The 15,792-nt window shown below is 36.1% G+C and overlaps 1 protein-coding gene across 1 annotated transcript in view; it reads right to left on the reverse strand.

Moving 5' to 3' along the window:
- The window catches only part of LOC131032905 (protein cornichon homolog 2), a 100,658-nt gene extending 87,579 nt beyond the window's left edge, over nucleotides 1-13,079 (reverse strand). Inside the window, exon 1 of the mRNA XM_057964006.2 lies at nucleotides 12,663-13,079. Within this exon, the coding sequence (XP_057819989.1) occupies nucleotides 12,663-12,737 (75 nt within the window). The 5' untranslated portion in view covers nucleotides 12,738-13,079. The remainder of the gene's footprint in view (nucleotides 1-12,662) is intronic.
- Between the last annotated feature and the right edge of the window lie 2,713 nt (nucleotides 13,080-15,792).

Raw genomic sequence — 15,792 nt, forward strand, 5'->3', positions numbered from 1 at the left:
CACAACGTGGAACCGAGGGGACCAAAAGAAATCCCTTTTTGGAAACTTCCCTACTTGCTAGCATGTACCACATCCAACTACCCACTCACATTCATGTGGAGTGTTGGTCACCAAAAACGAAGAGGAATTTCCTTATAGCGGCATCAAGCCCCATGTGACTGCATGCCAATCCTTCATTTGCCTCTTCCAATACACTTCTTACCTCTTCCCACATTGCACATCTTCTCAAGATGTGATCTAGGCCCATTTTCTATAGGAGTCAATTTATCAATTGAAATGTTTTGGCCTTGAGGGATAATTTCCTTCTTTCTCCTAGTGGCATATCCCTCAAGAATGAGGATGTTGAAAGGTATTCACTGATGTTCTCATAACAATGGTGGTGTACCTATCTAGAATAAGTGAGCATTAAGAAATCTTCATTTACGCCCTATTCTTAACAACTAGTTTGTAGTAACAAGACTTTTTCCTAGCCAAAACATGAGTGTAAAAGTATATTCTTCAAGCAGTAGTAACCATCTATTCACTTGGACTTAGATTATTGATTTGTTTACCAATTACATCAATGCATAATGACCCACATAAAAAGTAAATAGAGTTACCAGCAAATAGTGTCAAAACCTAAGTTACCAGATTGGGTTTGGGTTTGAAAGCCCGGTTCGTGGGCATGGGCAAAAAAAATTTTGCCCTTAGGTTCATGGGTTTGGGTTTGTCTATATATATAGTTAAAGAAATATACAAAATTATAAAACAAAATATACATTTGATAGTATGATACTTCATCATTTATCAATGCCAAATGCCAATTGATAGTTCAGAATTTCAATATTATTATATATATATACAAAAATTTAAAGAAATATACAAAATTATAAAACAAAATATACATTTGATAGTATGATATTTCATCATTTATCAATGCCAAATGCCAATTGATAGTTCAGAATTTCGATATTATCATATTATGCCATATGCCATTTAATATTTATCAATGTGTCATATATGTCTTGGTTCACAATTGAAATGAAAATGGTAGTGATAAAGATAAACATTACATGTGAATTGATAGTTAAATATTTAATATTTATCTTTATCAATTGGCATTTAATAGTGATGATTTTAGTTATTTAAGTTCTTGATTCTGTCTCCACTCCCCCTCATTGTAATCAAATTCCTTATATGACAAAAGATCCCACTAACTGGTGGGGGTTTGGGAGTGGATACACTAATGGGTTTGGGGGGCAGCAATGATAAGCTGCACAAGGTGTTAGATGTGATAAAAACACAGAGAAAAAAAAAGTGTTTTTTAAATTATTTTTGTCACTTTTTACGAGCCTGGGCAGTTTTTGGGGTTGGGTTCGCACCCAAGTTCGCCAGGTGCGGCTCGGGTGCACCCCAAGGGCCCCAAGTTCACTATGGGTCTGCAAACACAGACCCACAACGATCCCGGAGCCCTTGGGGCACACCAGGCAGACCCAAACACGAACCCGGTCCGAGTGTGCTCACTTGCAGACTCGAACCCGATATTGTAGGTCAAAACTTCTACATGAAGTAGACCATACCCAACACTTCTCTCTTTGTGGTACTATAGTTGTGTTTTGCACTTGATAATAATCAAATTGCAAAGAAGACTAGGCGAACAAACCTTTAAGGCCCTACTTGTGTCAATGTGACTCCAATAAAAAAATTAGAAGCATTCACATGTATATGGAACTATTTATCCTAATAAGGGTATTGCTAAAATGGGAGAATTAATAAGTCGTACCTTAATTTGTTGAAAGGTTTTTCTTGCTCCTCCTACCAAGTGAATGACATCCCTTAACTTATGAACACATCCAATGGATGTCAAATTTGACCAAAGTTCTTGAGACATCATTGATAGTAGCCGACATGTCCCAAAAACACGATTTGAGCAAAGTTCTTGAAAGATCATCAATAGTAGCCACCATGGTCCAAAAACAATCTTACTCTTGTAATATCTTTTGGGCCTTCCATCTCTATGATTACTCTTATTTTGTCAAGATCCGTTTTCAATCTATCTTTATCGATAATATGTTCAAGTTTACCTTGTGGTACCATGAAACAACATTTCTTTGGATTTAAGGTTAGGCGTGTTGATCTAGATCATTCCATGCATTATGTTAGGGCCTTTAAATGTGTTTCTTGGTAGTCATCCAAGAATGCTTTATAGTTTCCTACATACATTTTATCAAACATATGGAGGATTATTCTTTGGAATGTTGCAAGAGCATTGCATAGGTCGAATAGCATTTTGTTATAGTCATATATTCCATCTTCTACAACAAAAGTGGTTTTGAGTTTGTCTAGTTCAACTATGATTATCTAGTAGTACTTGGAGAGTATATCCATGTAGTAGACCTGTTGTGACCTTTTCACACATCGCCCCATTGCTAACGGGGACCCCCTCTTTTCCTGCTTTCTGCGTTGTTAGGTTAGGGTTTTGGCAACTTAGTGGGCAATTTTATGTTTCCCATGCCCGAGTCTCGGAGTTTTGATCATGCCTAGTGTCATTTAGAGTTTTGAAGTTATAGGATCAAGTGCGTGAAATTGAGATTTTTTAATGATCCTAGTTTTGTCTAAGTGTTGACCCTTTAGAACGTTAACGTGTTTTTAAACGTCCTCGTCAGTGATTTTAAGTGCTAAGGTGTTTTTTGACCTTTTGGAGTTGTTTTCTCGCTCCTAGAGAGTTATTCAAGTTGATTTCGCACTATATCCCGATAAGTTTCCTTGTGTTACGCTCCAATTATTGATGAATTTGCCTAGGTCTAGTTGAGTTTTATTGAGTTTCGAAGTTTCCAAGTAATTTTGAGTGGAAAAATCATCATTTTCCGGATGAAAATCCATATTCTAAGGGTTAAAAGGTCAAAATTCCATACTAGAGGTGCTTTTCCCCTCATATTCCTACTACCCATTGTTTTCACTTTTCCCCAATCAAAATCCAAATTGGACATGGATTTCACTTGAAATCCATACTTGCCTCATTTTTCGACCACTATGAATCCATACTAGGGTCGTTTTTCCCCTGGAAGCATTAAATTTTGACCAAGTGCCAGGATTTATCCTGACTACCCACGTTTTTCCACCAAGGAGTATGGATAGGATTGCGGGTGACTTTTTTATTGAGTCCACACCTGGGTCGAGTTTCCACCGGGTCTTTTGTGACAAGTTTTGAGGATTTTTTTGTGCAAACTCTCAATCCAGACTCAAGGCGGTTTTCCACTGAGAGCATTTTAATGATTTTGAGCCCAGATTTTCATCCAAACTGAGATCAATTTTCCACCAAGGGGTAGTTTGAGTGAATGAAGTAAATTTTGAGTCCGGATTTTCATCCAGACCTAGGTCGATTTTCCCCTAACCCCATTTTGTTAATTTTAGCAATCAGATATAACAAAACTCAGAAATAAAGAAATGCAAGAACACATAACACAGTTTACCCTGGGAAAACCTCCCTCTTGGAGGAAAAATCCAGCATTAATTCTCAGATCTTATTAAGCAATTTATCAAGTGTATCTTTACAATGAGAAGCAATCAGCAAACTATGCACAGTAGTGTAATGTCTGCAATGATGAATTTATCTGCAAAAGGATGTTGCTGCCACAGGGAGAGTTGCAGTCACTGAGATGAAGGTTGCTGACCCTAGGATGAGGTTTGCTGCCCAGAACAGTTCGCTGTCACTTAAATGATGAGGCTGTCCCTCCAATGATGTGCGTTGTCCTTCCAATGAAGATCGCTGTCACTGGAAACCAGTTTGCTATCCTTAAGTTATTGTTTGCTGACCCAGTGAACAGTCTGCTGAATGAAGGAGATAATTCCCTGATTGAGGACAATTTGCTGTGTGTTAATGAATGTGAATAATGCCATACAATTTACTTGTTTCTATACTTGACTTGAGGTGTCAAGTTAGCAAGTCGGCTTGCTTACATATTTTATATTTTACAATTAAACCGATCAATAGGTCCTGCCTCATTACACGTTACATTATGTTTGCTTAACCACCCAATTTGGGTCCTGCCTTAGAACACGTTACATTATGCTTATACGCCCAAATAGGGCCAGCCTTATATGAATTTAAGTGTGTGTAATCAAACTTTAATTTCTTTTAGCAACATTAAAGTTTGACGATCTGGGCTAGCATAATCCAAGCTAGCTACTAATTTCAACACATTTTGTGTCCATTTTGATGAATTTTGTTGGGAAATTTTGTCCATACTTGGATCGATTTTCCCTTATGGGGAATATTTTGACATTTTAAATGATTTTGGTGGGATTTTTAAATCCCTACTTGGATCGATTTTCCTAAATGGCTCAGATTTTGATTTAAATTGCAATATTTTAATTAAGTGAGCCTTGTTTTAATTGTTTTTTAATAAAAAAATTTAAAATAATTAAATGATTTGCAATAAGCATTTAATGTTTTCAACCTTCTAGAAACAAATCGGTTTCACCAAGCAAGTATAAGAACAAGTGTTTTATCCCACATTGCTTGTGCGGTGAAAGTTGATGGTGAAAGCAAGTTTAAAGAGAGAAGTCTAGCATTATTTTATTATTAAGTTTGTCAAGTGTCTCCATGCAAGGGCGATTTTTCTCTCTTATTGGCGATTTTTGATGAAGAGTTTTGGTGGAGTGATTGATTGAAGACTTTTCCTTTTCCTCCATCGCTGCCATTGAAGTTCCTTGAGTCCATTGTTTTCAGATTTTCGATTTTTGGAGATAGCAATTTCTTCCTAGGTTTGCTACTTTGGCGACTTTGATGATTTTAGAGGACTCTTACCTCTAAGTTGGCGATTTTCCTTCAGGTCTGCCATTCTTACATGTTGTTATCAGACTGATTTGGCTGCCATTGAAGAACCCTCATGCCACGATTTTTTATGAAATCCGCCATTTTTGGAGAAATCCACGATTTTGAGTGAAGGGGCGATTTGTTGTGTAGAGGTTTCAACTCCAAACCTTGATGATTTTCCTTGATATCACCTTGCTCACTTGCTGTTCTCAGACCATTGTTGGCAGATTGTATGCATATTGAAGACATTTTTCAGATTTGAGAGGTAGTGCCATAGTTGGGAAAATACGATTTTTATTTGGCAAGTGTTTTGAGACTTATTTTGGTGGATCTCATGCATGCTTGATACCACCATTGCTCCCTATTTTGCTGTCATTACCTCAGATCTGAGCCTGAACGCCATTGTTGCAGCAGGGGTGACCTCCATTGTTGGCTGTCCATCTATTTTCAGACTAAAACTTTCATTGCCAGCCAACTCTAAACTTAACGATTTACCTTTGGGAGAATTTTCAAGTCATTTTCAGTTAATCACTTGACCATTTGAGGGCTGTTTTCACGTTGTCTTCAGATTTGGTGGCAGCCATTGTTGACTTCGGAAGGTGTTCTCAGACATAGTTTTGTGTGAAAACACAATCTTTCACACCTTTCCTTAGTCACTCTTGATCTGGTATACTCCTTTGCACTATAATTTGCACAAAATTGCTAAGTATAAGGAGTTGTTGATTTCATGAGGGTTTCATACCCTAACCTTGTCACATTTCGTATTTAAATTGTTAAAATCTACCTAGAGTGTGGATTATTTTCCTGATTTCCATACCCTAATTAGTCAAAATCATTAAGAAGTCAGAAATTTTATTTGAGAATATTGTATTTTTTTCCTAAGTTCTAACTTCAAGCTTCGTACAGGTGCGATGTCGAAATCCGGACTTAAGGAAAGGAGAGAACAACAAAAGATACTGCAGACTAGATTCTATCCAGAATCCAAGATGTCATCCAGATGGAAGGGGATAACGGATACGAACATGCATTTCCTGAACCTGAAACTAATGCGACAACGAATGTTCAAAGTTGGAAGCAAGATTCCTTCCCCAACGTATGTAAACATTATGAAGAGTGGTATTTTTCAGGCCGTTGGATTTCCACAATCCATATAGTGTAGTGAGCTTATCCTGGAGTGTGCACGATGTTATGATCCTCGCTCGAGAATGATCAAGACTCCTAAGGGCGTTGTCATTGCCTACCTTGTTGAGGATGCAATTACTGAAGTGTTTGGAATTCCACGTGGAGCAGACATGAAGGATGTAACTAAAGATGAATATGAAGATCGATACATGAAGAAGATGGATGCGTGTAAAAACGTGGTGAATAAAGAGTGGATGATCGAGCCTAGGCTTCATCATTCCAAGGCTCCCAAGACACTCATGTGCACAGACTTCAAAGAGGAATACAGTGACTTAGTATTCCTGCTTAGCCGAGTGATGGGGATGCTACAGGGTGCAATATACGATGGATGGATGTTCTATTTCATCCAGGATTGTCTTAGAGGGACGTTGATAAATTGGTCAAGAATCATAAGTGACAATCTGGACTTTCAGCTGAGGAATGTAGAGCGGTCCAAGTCATTCGCCATGACTTCCTATTTGGTGTACCTACTTGCACGGTTTGTTAAATAAAAAGGATTGATATGTAGAGGTGAAGTCCGGAATGGGCAAGGACAATTCAAAAGTTATGAGTGTTATCCCCAGTTGAACATGTATAGAATTGAAGATTATAAGTGAGTGAATGATGTATTCACAATGTACATCACTCGGATGCTGCAAGGCGAAATCCACAGTAGGTTGTCCAAGGAGGTAACAGAGCTGATAGAGAAATATGGATCGTGGTATATACAGTTTCCCACTTTCACCTACCTTAGGATTCATGCGTTTCAATTTAAACCCTACAAGCTTCCTAGGTATCCTTCCGACAAAATGATCTTATTGGAAGTAGTGAGACAGCTTCTAGAGTTTGACCCCATTCAAAAGGAGAAGCATAAGACAGGCATGACATTCCCTATCTCAGTTGGGAAAACATTGGAGGTTTGTCAGTTTGCCTTAGCCGTCAGCACTGCGAGTGAGGAGCTTGCATTCTATCGATTTGCAACCTTCAAAGAAAGAGAAAGATTTGATCCAGATAAGAAAGTTGGAAGGATCAAGGGAGAGAAGTTCATCCACAAGGTAGACATAGAAGATTATTGGGCCAACCTGATGGACGAGTAGGCAGTAAAGAGACGAATGTGGTCCAAGATGCCAGTGGATTTCATGAGGAAGTGTGGACTTTTCCTCATTCCTAATTAGGTGTTAGATGACAGGGATCACACACATCCACAGTATGAAAATGAAATGAAGAAGGCGATCTTATTGCCTAATTGGTCAGAATCAGAAGAGATAGATTTAAAGATATTAATGAGAGAGGTCTTGAGTTTCTCTCGTGCCTAGGTGGATATTCAGATGAATAAGTTAGTTGATATGGGTGTTTCCTTCACTTATGAAAAGATGAAGCCGGAAGAATCCACTTCCGAGGATAATCAGAGGACTATCAGTGATGTCAAGATTCATGCGGATGAAGAGAGTCAAGCTCCCAAGAGAAGGAAAAACACACCAGGAGGAGTCAAGGCCAGAGGGAAGAAGATTGAGGAGGTCACGAAGAAGAAGCAAAAGACCATCATTCCTTCACCTATCATTCCTTCATCCCCTCTTAGTATCTCATCAATTAGGGAAGTTGAAATAACATAACAAAATAAGGAGACCCAACAATGTTCCAACACCATGATACTACTAGAGAATATTCAGGATTTACATGCCACAGTGACATCTTCTCCATCAAATAAGAATGATGATCAGTTGGGATCCCCTACTGTCCTTTTGGAGGTTAGTTTGGAAAATGAGGTATATGATTTGACCAGGAGTAATCCTGATGATGATGATGATGTTATCTCGGCATTGAGAGGGCTTGATTGAGATATGTGTCTCGATGATGGTATGGAGATATCCGTTGTTCCCGATTGGCTGATGAAGAGTATGGAAAAAAGTAAAAAGATGATAGAAGTACAGCCTATTGATAACATTGATGACTACTTAGCTAGGAGCAATAACGAGAAAGAACCTAAGAGAGCTGAAATCTTGTCGCACATAGCTAGAAATGAGAAAGGAATGTGGATTGTGCAGATGGTTGTTCCTATTGGAGGTGTGACGGCAAACATTGCTACTCCTATGGATTTCCAGACTACTTCAATTACCCTTGGTCGTATTACAAGAGAGCAAGAATTTCAATAGGTTGGTGATAACCTTAGGGCGATCAGCGCAAGGTTGGATAGAGGGATTGAAGAGAAGGAGAAGTACAGAGAAGACAATATCAGACTTAGAGAGTATATTGCGGGTATAAGGCGTGAGAATCCCACCCTTATTTCCCCTATTGCGGTTGATCATGGACTACATTCACACTATGAGGCAGCGAGAGATGCACTCTCAGAGGTGAAGAAGTGGATTGAAAGTACAAGAAAACAAGCAGATGATTTCCTTACTCAGTTTGTCTAGGCATATGATAGGACAATAGGGCTCATGTTTAGAATCCAGTATTTGGAGGGAGTTTGGGAAGAATTCCAGCCTATCCAAGAGAGGACTATTCCATGCCTCAGAGCTTTGAAGAAGATTCCCAAGTCCACATTGATCAGCGAGAATATTGTGCACAATGGAGACAAATACGATTTCCATGGCTGGTATTGTTCATTGGCCATGAAGAAATCAACTTATGAGAACGCCCAGCTGAGTTGTACAGAGATGGAAGGATCAATTCAGGATATTCAGATGAAGATCCTTGCCTCAATTGAGGAATTATTGGGTATTGATGTTAGTGATGCTAGTGGTTTACACTTAACTGAATTAATAGACAAGATGAACTTATGTATTTTCGTCAGTTGCACTCTTTGAAGAAGAGTCAGATGGATGATTTGGTCTCTTTGTTGATTCATGTTCATAGTTCGCAAAAGCTCATACCAGATTGGGAGAACACTTTGGATGCTTGCTCGGATACATTGGACGTGATTGATTTGCAGCGGGATACCTTACCTAGCATTTCCATGGAGGAGTTAAATTCTGTATTGGCTAGATTCTTGGAGTATGCTAGGAAAGAGAGAGATGCATGGAGGAATCTTCTAAAAGATTCCCTATTTGATGACTAGGTATCTTTTTATTGGGCCATATGTTGGTGACACCATTTTTTATGTAAACCCTAATTAGGGCAATTCTAGGGTTTTGTTGGCATGATCTTGACCCTTGATTTAGTTTTAATCTTGGCCATCCATTTTGTATGAGACTCTATATATACCTCATTGTCTCTCATTTGTAAGAGAGATTTTTTGTAGAATTGTTGGTATATGCTGCAGCTATTTGAATCTAAATCATTGTTCAATTGTTGATGGTTTTGCTCTTCAAAAGTTGTCTTTGCATTCATCGTTCTCAATTCCTCCAAGTTAGATTAGAATTTTAGATTAGAATTTGTTTTCATGGTTGTAGATTCCTCATATTTTATGTCCTTATCTTGTTCAAATTTGTATGCAGGTGTGTCATCTAGCCTTGCATTCCCAACTTTGTATTCTCCATATTCAAGTGGAAATGTATGACTTACTAGCGTCATTGCATTCCCAACTTTGTATTCTCCATATTCAAGTGGAAATGTATGACTTACTAGCGTCAAATGGTCCTCTTACATATTTTCCTTCCCCAATTTCTATGATTTGAATCATGTTGCATTTCGGTTGGTTTCTTCATTGTGCTTGCTGAAAAAGCAACCGTTCCATTGCTTTTTATTCTAGACCAATTCTATCTTATCTCCTCTTGCAATAATATGTTAACAGCGTCATCTATTTCATTTTGCTTTAATTGCTGATGTATTATCACACTCACACAAGATTCATTGAGAAAATCTAGCAATAAGATGATAGGCAATTCTTCCTCTAACTTAATATCTGTTAGCTAATCTAAATTTCCCTCCATCTTGTTGGCATGAATCAACAAATCTTCTCCTTCCTGTATCTTTTGCTGAAGAATTTTTCAATAAAGCACCAACTTTGAAGTCAGTGTCTATGTCACAAATATTGACTTTAATTTGTCGTATGCTTCTTCATAATTTTACCTCCCTGACAGTGAACTTGAGCCCTTCTGGACATTTTTGAGGGATATTTAAAAGCAACATATCAGGCAGTTTATCAGGTCATGGGCATTGACACCAAGCAGAAGGTGCATATAGGGATAATTATGTTAGCTGCTGATATCCAGAACCCCTTTGTCAATAGGTTTTTAGATCATGGCTAGCTCTTGGCAAACAAGTTAAATAATGAAATGTCTAATTTTCCAAAAGGGTGGCTCAACTCAGACATTCAGGTGGCATTTATTACTGTTCCACATTTTGCTACATCTGGAGGAGTTATAGTCATACCATCTAAGGATGGAACCTAGGACCTCATGAGAACCTCCTATATGTTGCTGGGCTGCTTTACCACTGAGCTACCAGCCTTCTCTGTGGTTCAGAATGTGGATTGTTTCCAACAGTCAAGATGATCTCAAATGCTTCCACTACAAAGGGCAGTGAGGCTTTAATAAATTAAAAACGTAACACGCGATTTTGACTTGCCAATTCCAAGGGCCTTAAAGAACCACATGATGATTCAAATAGCAAACCCAATCTGATGACTTGATAGATGAGTTACATAGAATGAAGTGGGATTACATAGAATGGACTCTATGTAGTTAGAGTGGACTGTGAAAATATAATGTCTTTAACCAATAGATGAGGATGGAGCTTCAATAATGCATCATGATTTAGTAATGGTACCTGCGCAAATCCAATTTAATGGCTAAATAGTTACTCTTCATGAGCAGGATGCTACGATGACAACTACAATGGATGGTGATAGACAGTCAGACATGCAGCAATGATATTCTCAACTGGGGAAGAAACTCAGAAAAAAGTAAAATTCCAACTCCATTGGAAATAAATAATTACATAATTAAAAAAGGAAGGAAAATATAGTTTATAAGGCTGATTGGATGGAAGTTTTAGCTGGACACGATTGTGATTTATCAATGTTAGTGGTGTGGATAATTTATATTCGGGTATTTCTCCAACTCTCCACAAAGCCCCCCTTTGTAAACTTTTGCCTTTCAATGATATTGCTATCAGGGTTCAACTGTGTAACTTTTGAGTCAAACTCATTGACCCATGTTTCATGAGTAGTGGTTCACAAGAACCCATCTCTCATGAGAATGAATGGTCCACTTAGCACTCATTGCATCTAGGTGATGCTCACAGGGGTGAAGCATTGGGACTTCCTGGGAGGTCACCCATCCCAGTACTACTCCAACTCAAGCGCACTTAACCACGGAGTTCCCTCCAAGGTTAAACCCACTTAGCTTGCAACCCCATTTGCAAAACCTTCAACAAGTGTTGTGCCTTATGAACCATTCATTAACCTTGTTGAAGGTTTGCAAATGGGGTTGCAAGCTAAGTGGGTTTAACCTTGGAGGTAACTCCAATGTTAAGCGCGCTTGAGTTGGAGTAGTACTGGGATGGGTGACCTCCCGGGAAGTCCCAATGCTTCACCCCTATGAGCATCACCTAGATGCAATGAGTGCTAAGTGGACCATTCATTCTCATGAGAGATGGGTTCTTGTGAACCACTACTCATGAAACATGGGTCAATGAGTTTGACTCAAAAGCTACATAGTTGAACCCTGATAGCAATATCATAGTTTGACTTGCTGTGGAAAATACCTACTACTTATCTTTTGTCTTTCAGTAAAATTATTTTTAACATTTCTTAAAAATGTTTAAGTTGCTGTAATTTTTAAGTATCTAGCAATTTTTGGTGGTTATTTTTTCCACCTTACCAAATGTAAAAATTCCAACTCCATTGAAAATGAATAATTACATAATTAAGAAAGGAAGGACAATATAGTCTATATGGCTGATTAGATGGAAGTTTTAGTTGGCCAGGATAATTTATATTCAGGTTTCTCTCCAACCTTCTCCGCAGCCCTACCCTTTGTAAACTTGTGTCTTTCAGTGAAATTATTTTAACATTTTTATTAAAGATGTTTAAATTGCTGTAATTTTTAAGTATCAAGCATTTTTTAGCTGATTGTCTTTTCCACCATACCAAATGTTCAGTGCAAGAATTGTGAACTTGCACCAACTCACCTGGATGCAACCCTCCAGACAAGGCCGGGAGCAAATATCCAGGTGAGTTGGTGCAAGTCCCTGGTTAATTGGACAGAATAGACACCCTTTTCCCTAGGTTGCGGCAATCAAGCTAAAATGTACTCCATAACGAGAATTTGCCAAATGTACTCCATAATGAGAATTTACCAAATGACAAAAGAAACAAAGAATCGTGTAAAACAACGTATTCAAAGATGGTAGGGTATGCCTAGCGCATTAAAAATATATAACACAAATTTCATTAAAGATGATCTAAGGCTTAACGTCTCTGTTAAAAATAATGCATCGGCCGCTCCCTTGATCATAAATTTAGCTAGGGTTGAAACTGTTTTGAGACTAATCAACGCAAGTATTAATTGCCGTGAAATTAACTAAACATGATCAGTTTTTTTGACTTTTTTGCCCCTAAATTTAAGTATTTTATGATCCACCAGATTTTTATGCGTTTTTTTGTTTTTCCCAAAGAGATGATTATGACTTCAAATTCACAAAGAACATATGAATGGAGTTTGAGATAAATATAAATACTCGTTATTCACATTTATTGTGATGTTTTGAATATATTTTGAAAGTAAATCACTGAAATAAAAGAGAATAAATCTACTACCTGGTAAACCACAATGCAGAGAAGGGCAACCAAGACGAAAAATGCGAAGAGCCACAGCAGCACCTCCGAGGCCATGGGAGTTGCATTAAAAATCCCAAAGTCGTCAATGCCCGCTAAATTTGGAGCGAAAATTTACAAATCACTATAAAAGTCTCCAAAATAGCGGATGGGTAAGGGTTTCGCTAGAATTGTACTACATATTTCACTAAGATCGGGAGTTCAAATCCCACGCTGTTAAGAAACACAACTTCAAATTTCAGTATTGTCCCGTGATGAAATGATTTATTTTTTATTGAATTTTGCGTGTTTCTGGTCAAAACTGTTCAAATTTTTTAATCGATATTTCAAATTCCATTGTAAGGAAGAAAAAAAAGGTGTAGATTACAAGAATCAGGCTAGCTCTTCCAATTCGACGAGAGGTTAAAACAAGATGGAAGAAAGAAATAAATAAATAAATTATTTAACAAGTTTATGTGTATATTTGTAATAATAATTGAATATGTATTTTATCAAACAATTAGTAAATAGAAGGGATTAATAATTTATACGTTATTAATTAATTATAATGAATCAATAGATAATAGAAGAATTCAATCAAACTAGTACATATAAATGGAGTAAACAAAAGAGAGGCATAGACATCAAATTTTCACATCTATATTTATTTCCAAAGGGTATTTGCACAATTGTAACTAAGCAGCGTATTAATCATTTGTAATACCAATTTCTTAAAAAAATTAATGTAACATCTGCAACGACAAAAAAAAAAAGAATTTAAATAAATAAACTTATATTTGTAAGTTTAATAATTTATTTCTAATTAATCATTTAAATAAATTTTAAAGAATAAATTATTTTAACTTTAATAAAATTATTTTAATATATATAAAAAATTAAGTTAAATCAAAATTAAATTTGAAATGTAGCCATTATTAAATTTTAATCCTAATTTTACCAAAACTTTAGTGTTAATATAATAGTAGCTATTGTTAAATTATAACCCTAATTGTAATATAACTTCAATGCGAGGGTTCAAGGTTAGTGTTCAATTTGATTTAGTATTAAGGTTGGGGTACAATTTCATTTAGTGTTACAGTTCAATCTAGTTTAGTGTTCATATAGGATTAGGTTTCACTCTGGTTTAGTGTTTATTTAAGATTAGGGTTCAATGTACTTTAGTGTTTAATTAGGATAAGGGTTAAGATTTAATTTGGTTAATAGTAAGATTTGATTTAGGGTTTAGGGTCAATTTTGTATAGGTTGAAGTTTGAGTTTGGTTTAGGGTAAAATTTGTTTACAATTGAATCAAGGTCATTTTTAGGGTTAGGGTTAAATTTGGTTTATAGTTAGGATTTAATTGGTATAGTGTTAATATTATGGTACAATTTGGCTTATAGTTAGGATTTAATTGGTATAGTGTTAGCATTATGGTACAATTTGGTTTACAATCAAATTATAAAAATTTAAGATAAATTATTAGAGTCAAATTGTCAAAATTAAAGATAAATTATTAGGTTAATGGTTAGGGTTCAATTTGGTGCTAGGTTAGAGTTGTGGTTTAAAATTTTGTTATGGGTTTGTTTATGGCTCAATTTGGTTTGTTGTTAGTGTTTAGTTTGGTTTGTTCTTAAATTAGGTTAAGGTTTAGCATTCAATTTGATTTAGAATAAAATGCTAAATTAAGTTTACTATTTATATAATATTATAGTATTAAAATTGAAGAGGGGAAAACATGCAAGGTTGAATTAGATGGTTAGAAATTCAAATAAACATTCAAAATACAAAGGAAACCATTTTATACCTTGCAAGTTACCTTCTCTTCAGATTGAGCTTGATGAAGTGGAATGATGTGCCTTTGATGTCCACTTGATTTGCTCCTTGGATGAGGATTGTGGATTGCTCTTCAAACACAACAAGATTAAAAGATTTGGATTGGATTTGGATTGTGATGGATATAGATTAGAGAGGAGGAGGTTTGGCTTGGATGAAGGATTATTTTGACATTATGGGGGTATGATGGAGGATTTTCATCCTCAAATGGACAACATGAGCATGGGATGGAAGTGGATTTTCATGATTTGTGAGGAAATGAGACTCCAATTTATAGATCGAAGGAGGCCAAAATGAAAGGCCAAGATTGACTTTGGGATGAGGGGTTGAGATCGATTTGAAATGGAGGAGAGGATTGAGAGGACAAAGTGTGGGATTCAAGAGATATGCCATAAAGACATTTCTTGTCTCCACACCTCTCAAGGTTCATGGGGAAGAGCTCTCAAGTACATTGGGAAGAGAAAAATGAATATAAAATTCTTTAGGGGGAGGGAGGAGGAATTAAAATTTTCAAAATAAGAGGATGTGTGGGAAGACTAAATGGAAAAAGGAATTAAAAATTCCTTGGGAAGAGGATGCATGGGGAGATTCAAAGAATCTGAAATTCTTTGAAAGGATCAAGGTGGTTAGGGATGTGCAAATGATTAAAGAGATTGATTAAGTGGCTTAATGAGGGATTAAAGTGCAAGTGAGAAAGTTAGGAGGATGTGACATGAGGAGAAAAAATCAGTGGAAGAATATTAAATTGGAGAATAATGATAAGTATGATTGAGGAAGAATTAATTAGGCTAAATGGAGATTATAGAAAGTGATTTGTAGGAATCACCCAGTTAAGTTATTTAATTGAAATTAATTAACTAAGTGGGATTTAGAAGAAATAATGATTGAGATGACTTTAGAAGAATGGAGAAATAATTAATTTATTAAAAATTAATTATTAGGCTATAGTGACAAAATTAATTAAATTTGATTTAATTAATTTTAAGAGGAATAAGGATAAACATAATTAAATAAATAAATTATGTATAAAGGCTTAAATTAATTAAATGTTAATTTAATTAATTTTAGACGTCTACAAAAATGATTTAATTTATGTAATTTAAGTTAATTAACTTAGTTTAATTTAGTTTAATTAAATTTATTTGATTTAGTTTACTTTAATTTTATTTGATTTAATTATTAAGTTATTTTTTTTGTTTGTTTTTTTAAAGTAAGTGCTATCATTAATGGGGATAGCTCCCTATATTTCATAAACTCAAAAAAATTACATATTGTTTAGACAAGATAAGCCTTGTCGACC

This window comes from Cryptomeria japonica, chromosome 4 (genome assembly GCF_030272615.1).
Source record: "Cryptomeria japonica chromosome 4, Sugi_1.0, whole genome shotgun sequence".
NCBI classification, from domain to species: Eukaryota; Viridiplantae; Streptophyta; class Pinopsida; order Cupressales; family Cupressaceae; genus Cryptomeria; species Cryptomeria japonica.